This window comes from Phocoena sinus, chromosome 5 (genome assembly GCF_008692025.1).
Source record: "Phocoena sinus isolate mPhoSin1 chromosome 5, mPhoSin1.pri, whole genome shotgun sequence".
In the NCBI taxonomy this organism is placed as follows: domain Eukaryota; kingdom Metazoa; phylum Chordata; class Mammalia; order Artiodactyla; family Phocoenidae; genus Phocoena; species Phocoena sinus.
In genome coordinates, this window is record NC_045767.1 from 73,112,347 (window position 1) to 73,129,693 (window position 17,347).

Consider the following 17,347-nt stretch of genomic DNA (forward strand, 5'->3'; position numbering starts at 1 on the left):
CTCTATGTCTGATACCTCCACACTGCCTTGAAAATGCTGCCCTCCAGAGCCAAGCCTCCCCCGTCCCCACCTGAAACTGCTCCCCTCCCCCTCCACTGCCCTCACAAACCTCCCATTATTTGAGCGCAGGCTCCCAAGTCAGCCTGCCTCGAGGAAAGCTAGTGGACTAGTCTCTCACTAACAAAATAACTGATAGCCACGGACTAGTCCCTAAGGTGCCTTGATTTTAAAAAGTTTAAACTCGTAAACTAAAACGAATTTCTAATCTAGGAATTCGTAATTTAGGGGGTGATAGGGTGGGCGTTGGTAGGTTTCTGGCCTTTGACAGACAAGTCATCATTTTCAATGATTCTTAAAGAGAGTCTGTGATTCCCCAAATGTTAAAGGCATTTGCTTTGACCTATTTTGGCTGAGGCAGAGGAATAAAGTAAAACGTAAGCATTCAGCTTAGTGGGAAGAAAACAGTTTTCAATTCTGTCAGTTAGTGGTGTGTGTGTGTGTTGTGTGTGCGCGCACGTGTGTCTCCAAATGCTTTTCTGTTTCTGTTTTGGAACCATAGATGTTTTCCTTAAATGCTTGGATTCACTGCTTTCCTCCCACCAACGTGGCTCCGGGGGTAGCTACAACTGGGGTTCAGGCGCGACTGTTGGGAGGTATGGGGTAGCTGAGGCAGGTGTAACTAGGTTGTAGGACCTGGAATCGGCTTAGTCACGGGTTTTCGACATCCTACATCATCTTCCTTTCTAAAACAGGAAGTTCATACTTCCACAGCATGCTGTCATCACCAAGGAAGTGGGCATATATTTCCGCAGCGTGCGTGCCCCTCTTCCCTCCCCCATTTCCTATTGCTGTCTGCCGCTCCACCCACTCTCCCAGAATGCTTCCCTTTGCCATAATGAGATGCTCGGCAGCCACGACGTCTGGAGATGGATGGGGTCTCCTGTACTGCCCTGAGAGGGATGTTAAAGATACTGTATTCATGGAAGCAGGCTAGAAAAGGCGAGGAGAAATGAAGAGCCTCATTTCAACAACACACAGGAGCCGATGCTGGAGTAAAATGGTTTTTCCTTCTGTCTATGCCCTGCTAGCTGGGGTAACTGAAGCGATGCTGTACTTATGAAAGTCACTCTAAAGGTCATGGATTGTTTAGATTCTATTGGAAAATTATACCCTCTGAGATTGAATTTAATGTGACATCATTAGGACTTGATTAGCTCAATGCGGTTAAGGTGGAAACACCCAATTCAGAGAAGAACATGTGGTAATGAATGAATACATTTTAATTCAAATATTCCGTTAAATCCCTAGACAGGTGTGATTTCCATAAAATAAAAGGCCCTGGATAAAAAAGAGAGGTGTCGGTTTAGGCATCTTATAGTTGTGCTGGAGAAAAGATTAGTTTTAAAAAAAAAAAGGCTTATTAATGCTACCCTAATAGTCACGTGTCAAGAAATCTTGAAGGTTAGAAATAGTTTCAAAAATAAATGAAATTTTCTCTACATCTAGGAGAGGCAAAAAAAAAAATTCATTGCTAAATGAAATTGAAACACTGATGTAAAATCTCAGTGTAATTGAAAAATTCTTAGCTTTTCTGAGAGATCCCTAAGATGCCTGCTTCATAAAGGAAGAAACTAGGATCTTCTAGATATTTAAACATACAGACTCATTTTTACCCGAAATAGTCCCAAGCATAAAAATTAGCCTACTGCATCTCACAAGATTGCATTAGGTTCACACAGAAATATGTGGTGCCATCACATAATTGGTGCTCAAGCAGTCATTCCTGCTCCGCTCCTACTTTTATAAATGCTTTTATATATTTTATCTTATTTATCCCTTGAAGGTATTACTCCCATTTTTTTATAGATGAAGGAACTGAGGCCCAGGCAAGTTTAATGCCGGTTCTAGGGTTTAAGTGTAGGTGAGGCTTGAGTCTTAATTCAGGCTGGCCCAAGGGTAATACTTTTTGCCTTTGTCTCTAGTATAGCAGATTTAAAATCTTTTATACCAGTAACTGTGGCTTTCAGGGAAATGTATTACATCAAAGTACAAGGAAGAGAAATTATTCATTATGGGAACACAATATGTGTCTATTCAGGTAGAATCCCCTGTAATTTATTACGATCTGTTTACTCGTTTGGGATACCATCTTTCTATAGTCGCAGGAATTTCCTGTATCCATTTGAACTTCCAGTATCAATTTTCATTAAGCAAGTTTTTAAAGAGGTTGAATGACAGGCTTTGATATTGGGTATTCATTTTTTTTTTTAATGTATAAAGTCTCACATGTCGGTTCCAAACTAGACTAATTTCACACTGGTGGCATGTCCTAGTGAAGGACGCTCTTGTATGCTAATTCAATGTTCACCGTAAACTCTAGAAGGGAGGAAAGAAGCCCAGCTAACAGAACATAGTGACTGCGGAGTCAGGGACTAGCTCAGAGGAAAAGACAGATTTGGGATGACAAGCTGACTGCGAGGGGGAAGAGTATATTCCAGAATGTGCTGAGTCCCAGAGAGTGTCACACAGACCACAGCAGCTATCATTTATTTTATTTTTAATTTTTTTGCGGTGTATGGGCCTCTCACTGTTGTGGCCTCTCCCGTTGAGGAGCACAGGCTCTGGACGCGCAGGCTCAGCGGCCATGGCTCACGGGCCCAGCTGCTCCGCAGCATGTGGGATCTTCCCGGACCAGGCACGAACCCGCGTCCACTGCATCAGCAGGCGGACTCTCAACCACTGCGCCACCAGGGAAGCCCAGCTATCATTTATTGAGCATTACTATGTGCCAGGCACTTTTAAGAACTTTACTTGTTATTTACTCATTCATTTAATCCTCACAACATTCCTACGAAGTAGGTCCTACTATTTTCACTATTTTGTTGATGAGGAACCAATACGATTTTAATCCAGGCCATCTAGCTCCAGAAAGCCTAAATTCTGCTTCAGAAAAAAATGGCAAAAGTGCTCCAAGGCTAAAATGTGTCCAGTGTAGAGGTGGTTCCAGAAAGTTCCATCTGTTAAGGTTTTTTTATACTGGGACACACGTTAGAGCCCTAGTGGAGGCAGATGAAAAAACTGGAAGTCTCTTGAATGTGCATTATAAGCCCACATGACAGAAGCATATCAATTTTATGAAGTAACCAGTAGTGACTGTTACTTGTTTGTTTAATAGTCAGTGTTCTGACCTCTAGTGTAAGAGCAGAGATTGTCCCTTTTGGTAACAATGAGGAAAATGTCTACTTCTATGCTTTTTCCTTTAACCTGATAATTGGGACCCGACTATATGCAGGTGTTGAGAAATGAAACCAACATTTTTATTACCCTAGTAGCATCTGGCAAGTGGCTATTTGCAAAACTGTTCTATGTATATATGTGAAAAGCAACATATGTTATAGTGACATACGTAATTAAATTAAGAGCTGAAACTGGTTCCCAATAACACAGGCCTCAGTGGTTAAAAGGTTAATTCCAGTAGGCTGAAGAGGCTGCCCCCTCTCACTGATATATATTTATTACATTTAGTAGGACCTCATTAGATACTCTGGATAAATAACCTCAATAATAATATACCATGAAGTAGACAGCTGCTTCTGAAATAAGATCAAAAGGATAAAATATAAGAAAGGTGAAGTAACCTGGAAATAATCTTTCTGACTCATATTTTTTATAATATATATCTACAAAGACAGCTTGAGTGGCTAGATATTCAACTCCAGAAAAAGGCCAGGTTTCACACACTATCTTTTAAAAGCACATTCATATCCATATTATTATATCCTTATAAATAAATCTCTCACGTATGTAGGGCATATATTAACCTGATTATGAAGAGTGAGAACTGAAGCCCAGCATGAGGACACTATATAACACAGGGAGTTTGGCTACTTAGGGGGCACTATTACTTACTAGGTGAGTGGCAAGATACTGAAGTTCTCTAAGCCTCAGTTAACTTATCTGTAATTTGAGGATAATATTAGTACTCCATTGGGGGTGTTGTGAAGTTAGGTGGAATAATTAACAAGCAAAGCACTGTTAAGAGTAGAGCTTATCACACTGGAAACACTAAAAAAAGCCGTCATCCTTTGGGTCAGCAAATTGTCAGTTGGTTATGAGTTTGGAGAAATAAAGCATCCTGATCTCTATGGATATATTTACTCCTCCCCCCACCCCCCATATCCTGGAAACCCACTTAGCTGGACGTTTTGTAACTAGTGGAGTTCTACACACTCTCTCACTGTAATCTGAGGCTGAATTAATTCCTTCCTGCAGTTTGTTTTCTCATTCTCTTCACATCTCCACAGGGCACATTTATCTATTTGTCTGAGCAGGCCCAACTTTACTTCAGTCTTAAGGACTGTGCCATTCTCCATTCTGTAACCCCAACCCTAATAACATGCAGGAAAAGCAAGCTATAATGGAATTTGTGGAATTTGGGGAAAAGTTCTAAAATTTTATTAAAGAGCACTGCTATTCTTTCTCACTAGACTCTTCCATATCAAATTTCAATCTAGGCTTAAGGTATTTAAAAATATATGATTAAAATTAATGTTGGGCAACAAATAATATGGAAAGATTCCAATTAAATTAGGTATCAGTTGACACAAAGTAACTTGCTTTAATATTACCTTAAAGCAGCAACTGGGTGAAGCAAAATGGCATAGAGACTGCATTCCCAAATATCTCTACCCACCACAGTCCCAAGACAATTATTAACTTTTTTCTCCAAGGATATGAATATAAATGCACAGAAGTGTAACATTATTATCTCAGTAGACATCCCCACAGGGATCGAGTGATTTGGGAATGCTACCAATGAGAAAAAATAGAAATGTATTATATATTAAAAAATTCCGTACTGAACTTCATAAAAAAGAAGGCAATATTCCAGCTCTGAAGTACAGAATTTGAAGTCGACTGATATAATAACTTTCAAATGGAGACGGAGAGTTGTTTCCCCACCTTTGGAATTTGAAGCCTTGCTAATTGGACAGTGTGGTGCAGGGGAAAGATCTGGTCTAGGAGTTAGGATACTTGAGTTTAATTAATGCTTTGCTATTAACTAGCTGAGTGACTTCGACTACATGTTTAACTCTTTTGGACCTCAAGTTTCATATTTCTAAAATGAGGAAGTTGGATTTGATAATCTCCAAAGTTCCTTCGAGATCTAAAATTACACCTTACAGTCAACATTCAGTTCACTTTGAGGAAGAGTTAACTAGTGCCTACTATTTGAAAACACTGTACTAGATGCTAGGGACATAAAGATAAATACAACAAGCTTCCTACCCTCAAAGGTTTATAATCTTATAGATTATTAAAATGACAGGGTAATAGTTGCAGAATATTATGCAGTCATTTAATTATACCTGTTTTATTACTCATAACACATGTGGGGCAGGGAGGCTTAGAAGACTATGAGCTTTGCCTCTCAATCCTCAGGCTATAGCCAACTCACTAGAAAGATCTGAGTAAATTACTTTCTACATCGGTTCTTTTCTTTGAAAATAATCATACTGACCCTGAAAGTGATGCTGGAAAATAACAAAAGTTGTATATTCTATACATTTTTATGGACCACATGGGCCAGAGGAGTGTTGGGTGCTGGGGCAAAACAGCTGGCAGGTACTTCATGTAGATTAACCATTATATACATTATTATACAGTTTGCTGCAAATAAATCAATATAGCAAATGACTACCTAAAATTAATTGTGGTCTTATTTTAATTTAGAGGTCTCAAGAAACAAGTCCAGGGCTTCCCTGGTGGCGCAGTGGTTGAGAGTCTGCCTGCCAATGCAGGGGACACGAGTTCATACCCGGGCCCGGGAAGATCCCACATGTCGCAGAGCAGCTGGGCCCATGAACCATGGCTGCTGAGCCTGCACATCCTGCGTGTCCAGAGCCTGTGCTCCGCAACGGGGGAGGCCACAACAGTAAGAGGCCCGCGTACCGCAAAAAAAAAAAAAAAAAAAAGAAACAAGTCCATTTCTGTGCAAAATAATATGTCTCAGCCCTTGAAGTACCATGATAAGCCGTAAAAAGCCATACAAATATTACATATGCAAAATATTATAAACTTGTATAAACTATAAATGTTTCCTAGATGTAGAATAGGTTGAAAACACAAATGGGGTAAAGAATGCAGGAGCAGTTTTTCTGCTCAGACTAAGGACAGACATGCTGACAATTAGATCTGCCCCAAAAGATCTAATTTGTTTTTTTCAAAAGAGAGGGGTGGAGGGGGGAATCAATGGGCTTCTCTTTTATTTGGCGACAAGCAAGTGCAAGAAAGTTCATCCGTAATTTGTTCAGTTGTCTATCTTTTGCACATCTGTGTTCTGGCCGGAAGGGACTTTGAGGTTTTTCTGCAGCACATGAACATCAGCGAACTCTATCCTCTTATAGTAGTTCTTCTTTGTCTCAATAATCTCAAAGCCAAACTTTCTGTAGAAGTCAATTGCAGACTCATTGCTGATCTGGACATGCAGATAGATGTTGTCAAAAGTGCCATCTTTTTCACAGATGTTTAAGACATGATTTAACATTTTAGTTCCTATTCCTAGCCTTCGGTATGGTGCCGGACATCCTAGTGTCATGATGTAAAGTATCTTCTGATTCTGTGAATGATCCACCCTTCAGCATACTGTACCTACTGCAATATCATTGAAACAGGCAAGTATTTCAGAGTCCAGAGGCACCTACCCACCTCTGCAGGGCCCAGCTGACGCTCTGTCAGGTTAAAGGTCACCAATGATGAGATGAGATTTTTGTCTTGTCTGAACTAAACCTGAAGTGGGTAAATCAGGTTCAATTCTGAGAATCTATGATTTGATGAAGTGATCCATAAGTGTTTGAATGACAGAAACATGATAGATATAAAATTATAAGGATGTAACTTATTAATGAGACATTAAGGATTAAGAGGGATGGAGTATATTACAAGGGGAGTAGTGTGGGACAGAGGAACTGGTTTCATCTTGTTCTTTCAAATATTGTTGCTTTTAGCAGTAATATTTATGCCCTGATTTGAAACTTAAATTTCAGAACCCTGAAAGTCAAAAGCCTTGGCTGTATAAGTCTAAAACAAAAACGACTGTTTTGTTACTGGTCGTTCTTAGTGTCATCCATCCTTTGAGGCAGGAGGGTGGATTGGCCCCGCTGCAGGATGGCGCAGGGCTTCTGCATATAGAGAAGCGGTGTTTGTGTGTTGTGGCTGGGATAGGAGGGGGGCAGCCCTCCGTTAATATCTCAAAATATCATTCCGCTACAATAATATGGTTGAGTGTGATGAGTTGGTTTGAAAGCCTTAAGAAAAACTGGTCGGAACTCATGAAAATGGTGCGAATTCTTGACTTAGGAAACTCAAATGGTCAGAAGTCACCTAAATTAACGCCTTCCTCTGCCAAATAACAGCCAGTTTTGTTTTCTGGACAGTTTCTTGGCGTTACTGACTTATGCGCTTACGCTAATTGTCCTTTGAGGGCTGGTTACTTGGCCCCTGGACTCGCCGACGTGCCAGGCTGAGCCCGAAGCTCAGAGGGTGGCCCTGGGTTTCCTGCACGCTGTCTGGGGGAGCGCACATTGTGTATCACCGACAACGCAGCATTTGAAGCCTTTAGAAGAGCCCATTTGTGACGAAGGAGGAAGAAATGTGCTGTCTCTGGAAAAGAAGTGCATTTCGAAAACGAGGAGAGGATGGGTTGTTGCACAAGAAAGAATTTGTTCCTCACCAGAGAGTTTGCTGGAAATGAAGACGCGGCGATGCTTTATCCAGTTTCTAGCTGTACGAAACGGCTAGCAAGAGAAGTCCCAGTCCAAGTTCGGCGCGGACTGGGCTCCTGCAGAGTGCCGCTCGGAGGCGTGGAGACAAGCAGGAGACTCCGAGGCGTCGCGCCAGGCGCGAGGGAAGAGCTGATTCCCCTACTCTGTGCAGCGGGATGCAAGCCGCCCCAACTGCTCTTCCCCTGTTCGGTTCTTCGGGAAACACTTCGCGTGCTTTGTTTCAGACGCCAACCCATCTTTCTCGGTTGGTCTACAGCTCCACCAATCCCGCCCGCTCAGGGCGGGGCTTCAGGGTCAAGGTGGACCAATTCCCCAGCCTCGCCCCTACACGCGCTTTCGGACCCCCGGGGCTGAGTGACAGTGGTCGGGTCCAACCTGCTCTCCCAGAACGTGGCCTCCGCCAGGGGCGTTAGGGAACGATGCGCCGGAACCAATCACATTGGACCTCGGGGGGCGGGGCCTCTTTGCCAGCTCCAGACCGGCGCTCTCCGCACTCCCTTTGCCAAATGAGAGATGAGGAGGGGCGGTCGTACAGTCAAGGTTCAGCCAGTGGAGGAGGAGAGGTGGGCGGGTCGGGAGTGCCTGGCGGCGGGTCCTCAGCTCCCAGCCGAGGTGCGGCGAGCCGGTGGGGGGACCGCGAGGCGAGCGCGGGAGCCTGGGCGGCGAGCGCGGTGTGAGCTACCCGAAAATGCACTCGGATGCCGCCGCTGTCAGTGAGTAACAGAGAGCTAGCCGGCCGGGAGCGGGCGGCTGCCAACACTCTCTGCTCATCTCCCACAGTCCCCGCTCTGCGCCTCCAGTCCCAAAACGCACCGGGAGACCCTACCCGGGAGACCCTAACCGGGAGCCACCCCTTCCCCTCCCGGGGCCAGGGCGGGCGGTGACGCTGCGGGCGGCGCGGGGCGGGGGCGGGCGTGGGGGGAAGGGGCCGGCCTGCCGGGGGAGGGCGGAGGTGAGGGGGGTGGGGACTGGCTCCATTTCAGTGTTGGGGGAAGGGGGGGCGGGACGTGCGATGAAGGGCCGGGACCAGAGTGTCCCGGGTGAATGGAGGTGGAGGCGGCGGTGGGCGCTAGCGAGCAGGGCTGGGGGTTGGCACCGGCGGCGGCGGAGAGAGAGGGAGCGAGCGAGCGGGGCGCAGGGGTGAGGATTTCCTAGGGGCCGAGCGGTGCGGGCGGCTCCGTGAGAAAGGCGGGTGAGTGCTAGGGGAGCGCGGGGGCGGGGACAATGGGAAGAAGGGCTGGATGGCGGGGGTGTGGGGGGGGAACAATGGGGTGGGGGATTGGGGGCAGCGGCCGTGCGGGGCAGGAGGGCGGGCGAGGAGATGAGGGCTGATGTAATGGGAAAGCGAATGGTGGGAGGGATTGGGGTGTGATGGGATAGTTGGGGAGTCCGGCGGGCGGTAGGGCCTTAAGAAGCGTGGAGGGGTAACTGGGAGTGGTGAGAGGAGGCAGACGTCGGGGTAATAGGATGGAGCAGGTGTTGGGAAGGTAGGGTAATTGGGAGTGGAGAGGAAGAAGGTGGGGAGGGTTTGGGGTGACGGGTTGGAGGTAGGGGTAGAGGAGGTGCAGTGGGGGTGAAGAGCTGGTTGGGAGGGAAGGGAGGTTGGGAGGGGCCGGGGCAGGGGTAAAACTGTCTTGTCTAGATTCGGTCCGCGTGGGGCTGGGGGGAAGGTGTCAGACTACGCGTTTGGGGGAGCTGTATCCTCCCCCGGATTAGGGCCGGGTTCCTTGAGGGGGAGCTCTGAGGTTTGGGGTGCTTGGAAAGGAGGGGGCGGGGCTGAGGTGGAGGGGGCGGGGGAGGTGCCCAGAGGTTGGCGCTGGCCGCGGTTTCCCCCGAGCGGCGGGAAGCGAGGTCAGCGCTGGCGCGGGCTCTGGCTGCGGGAGTGGGAGGCGGGGCAGGGGAGCGGGCTGCGGGTTTTCCGTGGTGGGAGCCGGAGGGGTCGGCCCTGGAGGCCAGGAGCGTGGGGCGGAGGGTGGTCCCTGGCGGTCCGTGGATTTGGCAGTCTGTGACGCAGTTGTCTAATTTCTGGTCGTCAGGTGTGGAGGCTGGTGCCTCGGGACCCGCTTCCCTGTCGGGAGGGCCGGACCACAGGCCCCGCGCAGCGCCCGCGGGTCGCGACCTCTCCCAGCCTTGCGGAGAAGGCGCTTTAGGGGTTTCCCTTAGGGTCTGGCTCCAGTCGCCGGGTGTGAGGCGAAAGGCAGTCCCGCGGAAAGGGGAAAAGCAGTCCTGCGGCATTCTGGGACTTGTAGTCCGGGCCGCGGTTGGGTTGGGTGCACGTGGGTAACTGTGGAAACGAGTCCCAGAATGCAGCGCGCCCCTCAGAGCTTCCCAGCTCTGCTAACTCGTGCTTTATTCCCCGCGGACTCGAGCGCGTTGAAGGGCGGTGCTCCTGTCCCTTGGGACCTTCTCCCTGTGTCAGCGGCCGGGGGAGAGAACCAAGGCAGACGCAGTCCTTTCGCACTTAGGTTATTGATCCCCGAGTTGATTATTTCCCTCTGCGTTTGGTGGCGTTACTTGTAGAATAAATGCTTGGTTTTGAACCATCTAGTCCATAGGTTGTGGAAAAACGTTCAAGATGCAACACAATCTAAAGCAGCGTTTAGGATGGTGTATATTTGTGGCATCCAGTGTATATAAACACTAGGTTAAAATGTTCCATCTTAGACAAATCTGGGAATGCAGTGGAGACACATGTAAACCTTGTGAAGATAGTATAAATTATGCGTTTGTAGTTCTTGGGCTGTTTGGATTGCCAAAGGAGAAGGGGACTTTTGGAAAAAGGATGGGCTTGAAATGAATGACTGTTGGAGGCGGCTTAATGGAATTGAGGGTGGACATGGTCCCATTCATTTAAGCCAGCGTGAAAATGTGAAGATGAGCGAAGGGAATATTTGATGTCTTCAGTTTTCAAAGAAGCATGGGAAGCAAATGAGACTAGAGGAAGGTAAACTCAGTGCAGGACCTTAAGAGGTTTCCATGTTTTTTCGTTTCTGTTCTTTAATATTAGAAACCATCCATTTAGACTGTAGACTCTACAAACATCACATCCTTTGCCAAGTTTTCTTTACCATTTATATGCGATGACTCCAAAACCTGTAATGATTAACTCAGAGATGACAGAGTATTTTTATGTGTTGTATAGGGTATTTTGAAACTGTTGGTAGCATGGTCACTAGAAGAGTATTATGATGACCCTAATGATAAAAATTTTACCAAGAAGTCCAAAGATTTGGAAACTGGTATGGTTACAAATGAACTGAACTTGAGTACTTGTGTGATTTTATCAGGAAAAGATTTATATCTATTTTATATTTTACTTAAGCTTATGGTGAAATACCCAGGAAATCCTTTGTGATATGTAACATGGTCATGTTTGTTTGTTTGTTTTAATGTGCATGTATCACTGGAATTTGCTCTTGTAAAGGGTGAAGTGTATGAGGTTGAAAACAAGAGCTGTACAAGATGGTGTTTTTAAAGAAAATATTAGGCTAGTCATTTTTTTCCCTTTTCTTTTTTTTCAATTTCATCCCAAAGGGCAGGTGCCCTATACACACACATGACACTCCCTCTCCCCCAGCCCCAAACCCTGGGTTCCTGTACATAATCACCTTATACTTTCTGCTCTGGTTTTTAGGTTCCTCTTTGATTTTTGGCCTTTGGGGAGGTTCTGTGTTTTCTTATGAACAAAATTTTTTGACTGTTTTAAACAGATGGTTCCAACTTAATGATGGTTCGACTTCACACTGGTGCTAAAGCAATATGCATTTGATAAAAGCTGTACCTCGAATTTTGGATTTTGATCTTTTCCCAGACTGGTGATGTATGGTAACTCTCTTGATGCTGGGCAGCAGGCGGCATTCCGTCAGACACAATACGCTTATTACCAATTTGTACCCAGACAACCCTCCTGTTTTTCACTTTCAATACAGTTTTCAATAAATTACCTGAGATATTCAACATTTTATTATAAAATAGGCTTTGAGTGAGATGATTTTACCCAAGTGTATGCTAAGGTAATAAGAGTTCTGATCATGTTTAAGATAGGGTAGGCTAAGCGGTTATCTGTAGGTTAGGCATATTAAATGCATTTTCGACCTAGGATATTTTCAGTTTGCAGTGGTCTTACTCAGGGTAAGTGGAGGAGGATCTGTACTGGTAAGAATTTTCAGGTTATCTTGTCAATAACGTTGCCAGGAAAGAAAGCCCCTCATTTTCTCCACTTCAGAGGATTTCTGTACTTGTACTCTTTTCTTCCTCAGTTCTTGCCTCCAGGAATTACCCCTATTAACACTTGATCACATTTTTTCAAATATTTTTTATCATTATATCCTTTTCTCTTTTCATCTTTAACTGCTCCCAGAAGCTCTTATTAGCTTATTGCTTGCTTCCTGACAATAATATATGCTTGCATTTTTCTCATCTCGATAATAACAATCTTGCTTAGTCAGCAGTGTAAAAATCATGGTTTTAGAAACTGACCTCATAATGACTTTTGTTGTATCAGTTAGGATGCCTCTGGCAAATAACAATACTCAATCAAACATGGCTTAAGTAGTAGAACTTATTATTGTTAGCAAGAAGTTTAGTGATAGATGGTTCTAAGGCTGGTGCAGAGTCCTAATGATGTCTTAAGAATCTAGGCTCTTTGTATACTTTTTTCCTCTCTTAGTATTTGGTTTATCAAGAGCCTCAGGCTCATTGCCTCATGTTTGCAGTATGGTTGCTGCAGCACCAGACATCATGCCTATGTAAGAAAAGGAGGGAAGGACCATCCTTACAGTTCCCTCTTAACAGAGTGGAGTCTTTTTCTCACCTTGGTGACTTCCTCTTTAGTCTCACTGGGTAGAATTGACCTCATGCCACTGCTAGTTGTGAGGGAGGTGGAGAAAGTGAAAGTCTGGCATTTTCAGCTTCTGTTGTGGGATGTGGACTTTGCTAGGGTGGAAGAAGGGTGAGGAGAATGCTCTGGGTTAGTAGCCTGCAGTTATTTCCCTGAATCAGCTACTTTGTCCAGTTGTCTCTGGCTTGGACTCAGTTTTTTAATCTGTTGATTTATTTTCTGTTTCATTCTAAAATAGAGGTGACTTACTAAATATAGATAAAATTCTGTCGAGAGAAAGAAAATACAGATTTACAGGCTACACATAAATGCTTGCTGTATGTTAGAAATGGGCCATATATTTGGTTCTGAGCTTCCTAGTAGCCAAAATAAAGAGGAAAACAAGACCAATTAATTTTATTCATTTGGTTAATGAAACTGCAGTTCATTTAATAACCCAAGCTGGAAGCTTAGACATTTCTCATCCTCTTTCCCTGGTCAGTAGCGAGAGAGAGGCTGTATCTCTTCCCATGCCTGTCCTTTCTTTTCCATACCTATTGCCATTGCCCTAGGTCTGATCCATTCTTTCTTATATTGTAATAACCAGTAATCCTTTTGCCAGGCTCAGCCTCCTTTTTATCCTCTCCATCAGCAGTTGAATATCTTTGTCCTTACGATCCCCCTACCCCAAAACCTCAGAGGCTCCTAGTTGCTTACTGAAATAAGACTCCTCAGAAGCTGGGGTTGAACCTGTTCTGTAGTTTAAGCTCAGTTTTGAATTCCCCCAGCACTGCTCCCTCCCCACTGCCTTCAGTGCTACTTCAGTGGGAGTTCTGTGTTCCTTGTTCCCTCTCTAGAAGGCTCTCTCCTTCCATTGAATCTCCAAAGACTGTTTACTTCTGTTCTCAGTTTTATCTTATTTAACAGTAGCTGCTTGTTCACTTATTTGTCCCCTCCCCAATTAGATGATAAGCCCCCTGAGATCTGGGACTGTGTCTTACTTAGTAACCACTTTATGGTCCAGCAGAATGCCTCGCTTAGGACCTCAAATATGTAATGAATTGAACTTAAATGGTTAACTCTTGAGCAGTTGGTGAATTATCTGGAAAATTTTAATGTTTCCTCCTGCTATCCTGCATGCTTCCGAGGTGTCTTTCATTGTCTTTAGATTTATCTTCCGGGCATACAAACTTATGCTTATTCATTCTATGCCCTTTTTTGACAAAGTTGTCCTGTACAAACCAATTTAAGTAATAAATATGTTTAAATACATGCAGATACCAGTTTTGAAGAATGTCTGTGGCATGGAGCATTTCTCAGGGAGTGGAGTGCTGGTGATATGCTGAGGGGCCCGAGAGCGTGCGTGTGACAGTACGCGCGTCTGCTTCTGACCTGGTGTGTAACAGGCCGCCGAGGTGGGGAAGGCTTGGGCAGGGCTTGGACGGCCTGGATGTGTCTGTTTTTCCCCTCTTCTTGTTTTATGACCAGATTCTGGTCCAAAGGGCTTATTTCTTAATGTTAACAATACATTGAGGCTCACTAAAGGCTTGCTTTCTTTAGAAAGTGAACTATGTTAGTTGGAGGTGAAGTTTCTGAGCCTCTGATGTTAATGCTAACATCTCTTCGTAGGTGGTCAGCTTAAATTAGAGTTAATAGCTTTTCACAGCTTATTCTTTTTTCTTATTCTGAGATTCAAGTTAGGAGAAGTACCTCTTGAGAGTTATTCTGTTAAGTAGAATGTACATTTAAAAATATTTGTGGCTATAAAAGAGGCTATAATTTGTGGCTTATGTTTTAAATAGAAAAAGTATTGAAATTTTAAATAGAATCATATATTTTAGCAATTGTTGCATGACTGTTTCAGATCTAAGGATCTTTTTTCTATCATGTTCAGTATTCTAGTAGACAAAGTGACTGCTGCTTTAGATTTTAATTGTTTTTCTTTTAATCAGAAGATGCCGTTAATGAGTTATTTTCCATCTAGGAAGGTAGGCTTGTAGTTTTTGAGACTACTAATTAATATATTGAGTAAAACACTAAATGATGCAGAGGAAGATCCCCACCCTCCCCAAATAACATTACCTCTGGGTATGATTTTTTTTAGTTCCATCTTTAAAGATATTTTCCTTGTGAATATTTTTTGAAAACCTTTCATTACTTGCTGGCTGTATCAGTAGTACTTGCAGAGATGGTGTGTCATCCGTCTGTGTCCATGATGGCCTTTGCCAGTCTTCGGGGCCCAGGCTCTTCCTCTGATTGGGGAATTCTTACCATCAAAGGCAGAGCTGCCCAGATACACCCACACCAGGGTGTGAATCTGAAGCTGAAGGCAAGACATGGGAAGAAACTGGAAGTGCCTGGGGGCCATTTAAAGAGGATGGACAGTGGTGACCGCTGTTTCTAGAGGCCGTGGGAGCTGCAGTCCAGGCAGGTCCAGGCTGTGTCAGTGGTGCACTCTGCAGTATGCCCTTAGGCATTGTTTTGGTTGTACAGCTGATGTGCTTGGTCCTCTGGTTTTCCTAGAGGTTCTGTGAACTACCCAATAACCTTTAAAAAAAAACCTGCTGTTCATATAGCTAGTTGGTTTCTGATGCGCACAACTAAGAATTCGGACAAATCCAACATCCAGACCCGTCATGGGTTGGTACTTGGCCGAGGCCCTTGTGGAGAAGAGCAGTGGTCTGCCTTTCCACCCTGGTTGGTCTCTGTTCAGAGTCCAAGAGTACTGGCTCGAGGTGACCCAAAAGGTTATAGGAGGACACAGGCAGTGTCAGTCGGAGCTGCCTTTGCCAGTGGTCAGGCAGGACTCTGAGGCACGCATCAGTCACCCCACCGATCACACTCCATGGAGCTCTTACTGCTGTCTGTGCCTGATTCCATCTTTGTCCCCCCACCCCCTCCCCAAAATTCTTGAGAATATTAGGTATGGAAATAATATTGGTAGAATATTTATTTTGTTTATCCAAAATTATATCTGACAGTCTTAATTGCTTTTTAATTGACTTTATTGAGTATAATTTACATTCTATAAAACTGTACCCATTTGATAAATACGTGTGCGTGTAACCACTACTATAATTAAGATATAGAATGGTTTCATAACCCCTTAAAGTTCCCTTGTATCCCCTTGCAGTCTGTACTTCTCTACCTCCCACCACAGTTTTTTTAAAGATTTTTTTTGATGTGGACCATTTTTTTTTAAAGTCTTTATGGAATTTGTTACAGTATTGCCTCTGTTTTATGTTTTGGTTTTTTGGCCACAGAGGCATGTGGGATCTTAGCTCCCCAACCAGGGATCGAACCCGCACCCCCTGCATTGGGAGGTGAAGTCTCAACCCCTGGACCGCCAGGGAAGTCCCCCACCACAATTTTTGGCATTTAATATATATCATCTTAGGCCTCCTCCGTGTTAGTTGAAGATTTGTCATTTTGCTGTTCATGGGGATAGTACAGTATAAAAAGGTGTAATAATCTCTCTCTGTCTTTTTACTGAACTGTTAAATCCAAAGAAAAACTATCAAAAAAAAAACAAAAAAACAAAAAACTATCAGTGCTGTATAAATTATAAATCTGGTAATTAATACTTTACCACATAGAATGGTCTTGAATTAGATGACTTGTTCCCTTGAAAGATTTTCTGGTGGATGGCTTTTCTTGCTTCTCTGTGGGCCAAAGGCATACAATGCTAGGATTTGCTCCTTGGATACCACGATTTCTTTTAATTGTTATCTGGGTCAGGCTGAGAGGCAGGAAAGCATAGTAGTTAAGCGTGGGCCCTGGATCTGGGTTCTGCCTCTGTCAGTTGTGTGACCGTGGATAAATTACTGAACTACTCTGTATAAGCTTCAGATTCCTCATGCATAAAGAATACCTCCTGTATGGTATGGAGTTGTTCAGTCAACAGTGTTTATTGAACACCTACTAGGTACCAGGCCGTCTTCTTCATCTGTCATGAAGTTCCCCTTCCAGTGTGGGGGAAGATGCAGATAACAAGCAGGTAAATCATGTAGTATGTCAGATGGTGAGCAGTTCATTTGAGAAAACTCAAGCAGGGAAGGGCAGTGCACAGGTGCCCCTGTGTGTGCAGGGGGCAGAGGAGCAAGAGCAGGGACGTTGTAATTGTACGAGGCTCGGTCAGGGAAGGCCTCACTAAGAGGGTTGTCGGGCAAGCCCTGGTGGAGGTGAGGGGGCATTCCAGGGAGAGGGGACACAAATTCGGAGACTGAGGAGGGGAGCAAGGCTGTAAATGAGGAACAGCAAAGAGGCTGGTGTGCTAGGAGTAGAGTTGGGGACTGGGCAGAGAGAAAGAAGTAGGAGGCAAGATCAGAAGTGATCCTGAGCATTGAATTAGATAGAACACAAAGTATTTAGAGAAACGCTTGGCCCTTTTCTAATGATTACTGTGTAATGACAATTCCTTCATTAGCCTTTAAAAGGAGACCCTTGAGAGGAAAACAGGTTATAAGAAAGAAAAGAAGCAAGTGAAGCGTTCCCTCACTTAGTCACTCACCAAACCTTTTCTTGCTGCTGGGTGCTGCTGTAACAGCATGACTGAGCCTGGTCCTCGTGTTTAAGGAGCTTCCTTCCAGCAGGCTTAGTGGTGGATGCAGAGAGGTCCTGCACAGTTGAAGTATGGGGCAGGGCAAGGTTATCTGGATGCCTAGGGTGCTTTGGGAACAAATAGGGAGTCATTAAAATTATACTTCATTAAAATTATACTTCAGGGAAGGGTTAGCTATTGTCA

General features: G+C 44.5%; 2 protein-coding genes across 10 annotated transcripts in view; one reads left to right on the plus strand and one right to left on the minus strand.

Moving 5' to 3' along the window:
* Window positions 1-6,310: 6,310 nt before the first annotated feature.
* LOC116754643 (N-alpha-acetyltransferase 50-like) lies at window positions 6,311-6,641 on the minus strand. Its single transcript, XM_032633472.1, has one exon. It carries the CDS (start codon window positions 6,596-6,598, stop codon window positions 6,311-6,313), a length of 288 nt encoding a protein of 95 aa, XP_032489363.1. The 5' UTR covers window positions 6,599-6,641.
* A 1,687-nt stretch (window positions 6,642-8,328) lies between these two features.
* Window positions 8,329-17,347, plus strand: part of DCUN1D4 (defective in cullin neddylation 1 domain containing 4) — a 66,934-nt gene continuing 57,915 nt past the window's right edge. Inside the window, exon 1 of one of the 9 annotated variants that reach the window (XM_032632968.1) lies at window positions 8,329-8,497. Coding sequence is in view for 2 of the 9 variants with exons in the window: in XM_032632966.1 (XP_032488857.1) it covers window positions 8,473-8,497 (25 nt within the window). In the remaining 7 variants the exon portion in view is untranslated. Of the gene's footprint in view, window positions 8,498-8,793; window positions 8,977-9,239; window positions 9,272-13,959; window positions 13,999-17,347 lie in introns of those variants that run through there. The other 8 variants (XM_032632976.1, XM_032632966.1, XM_032632967.1 and 5 more) reach the window with 8 other exon arrangements.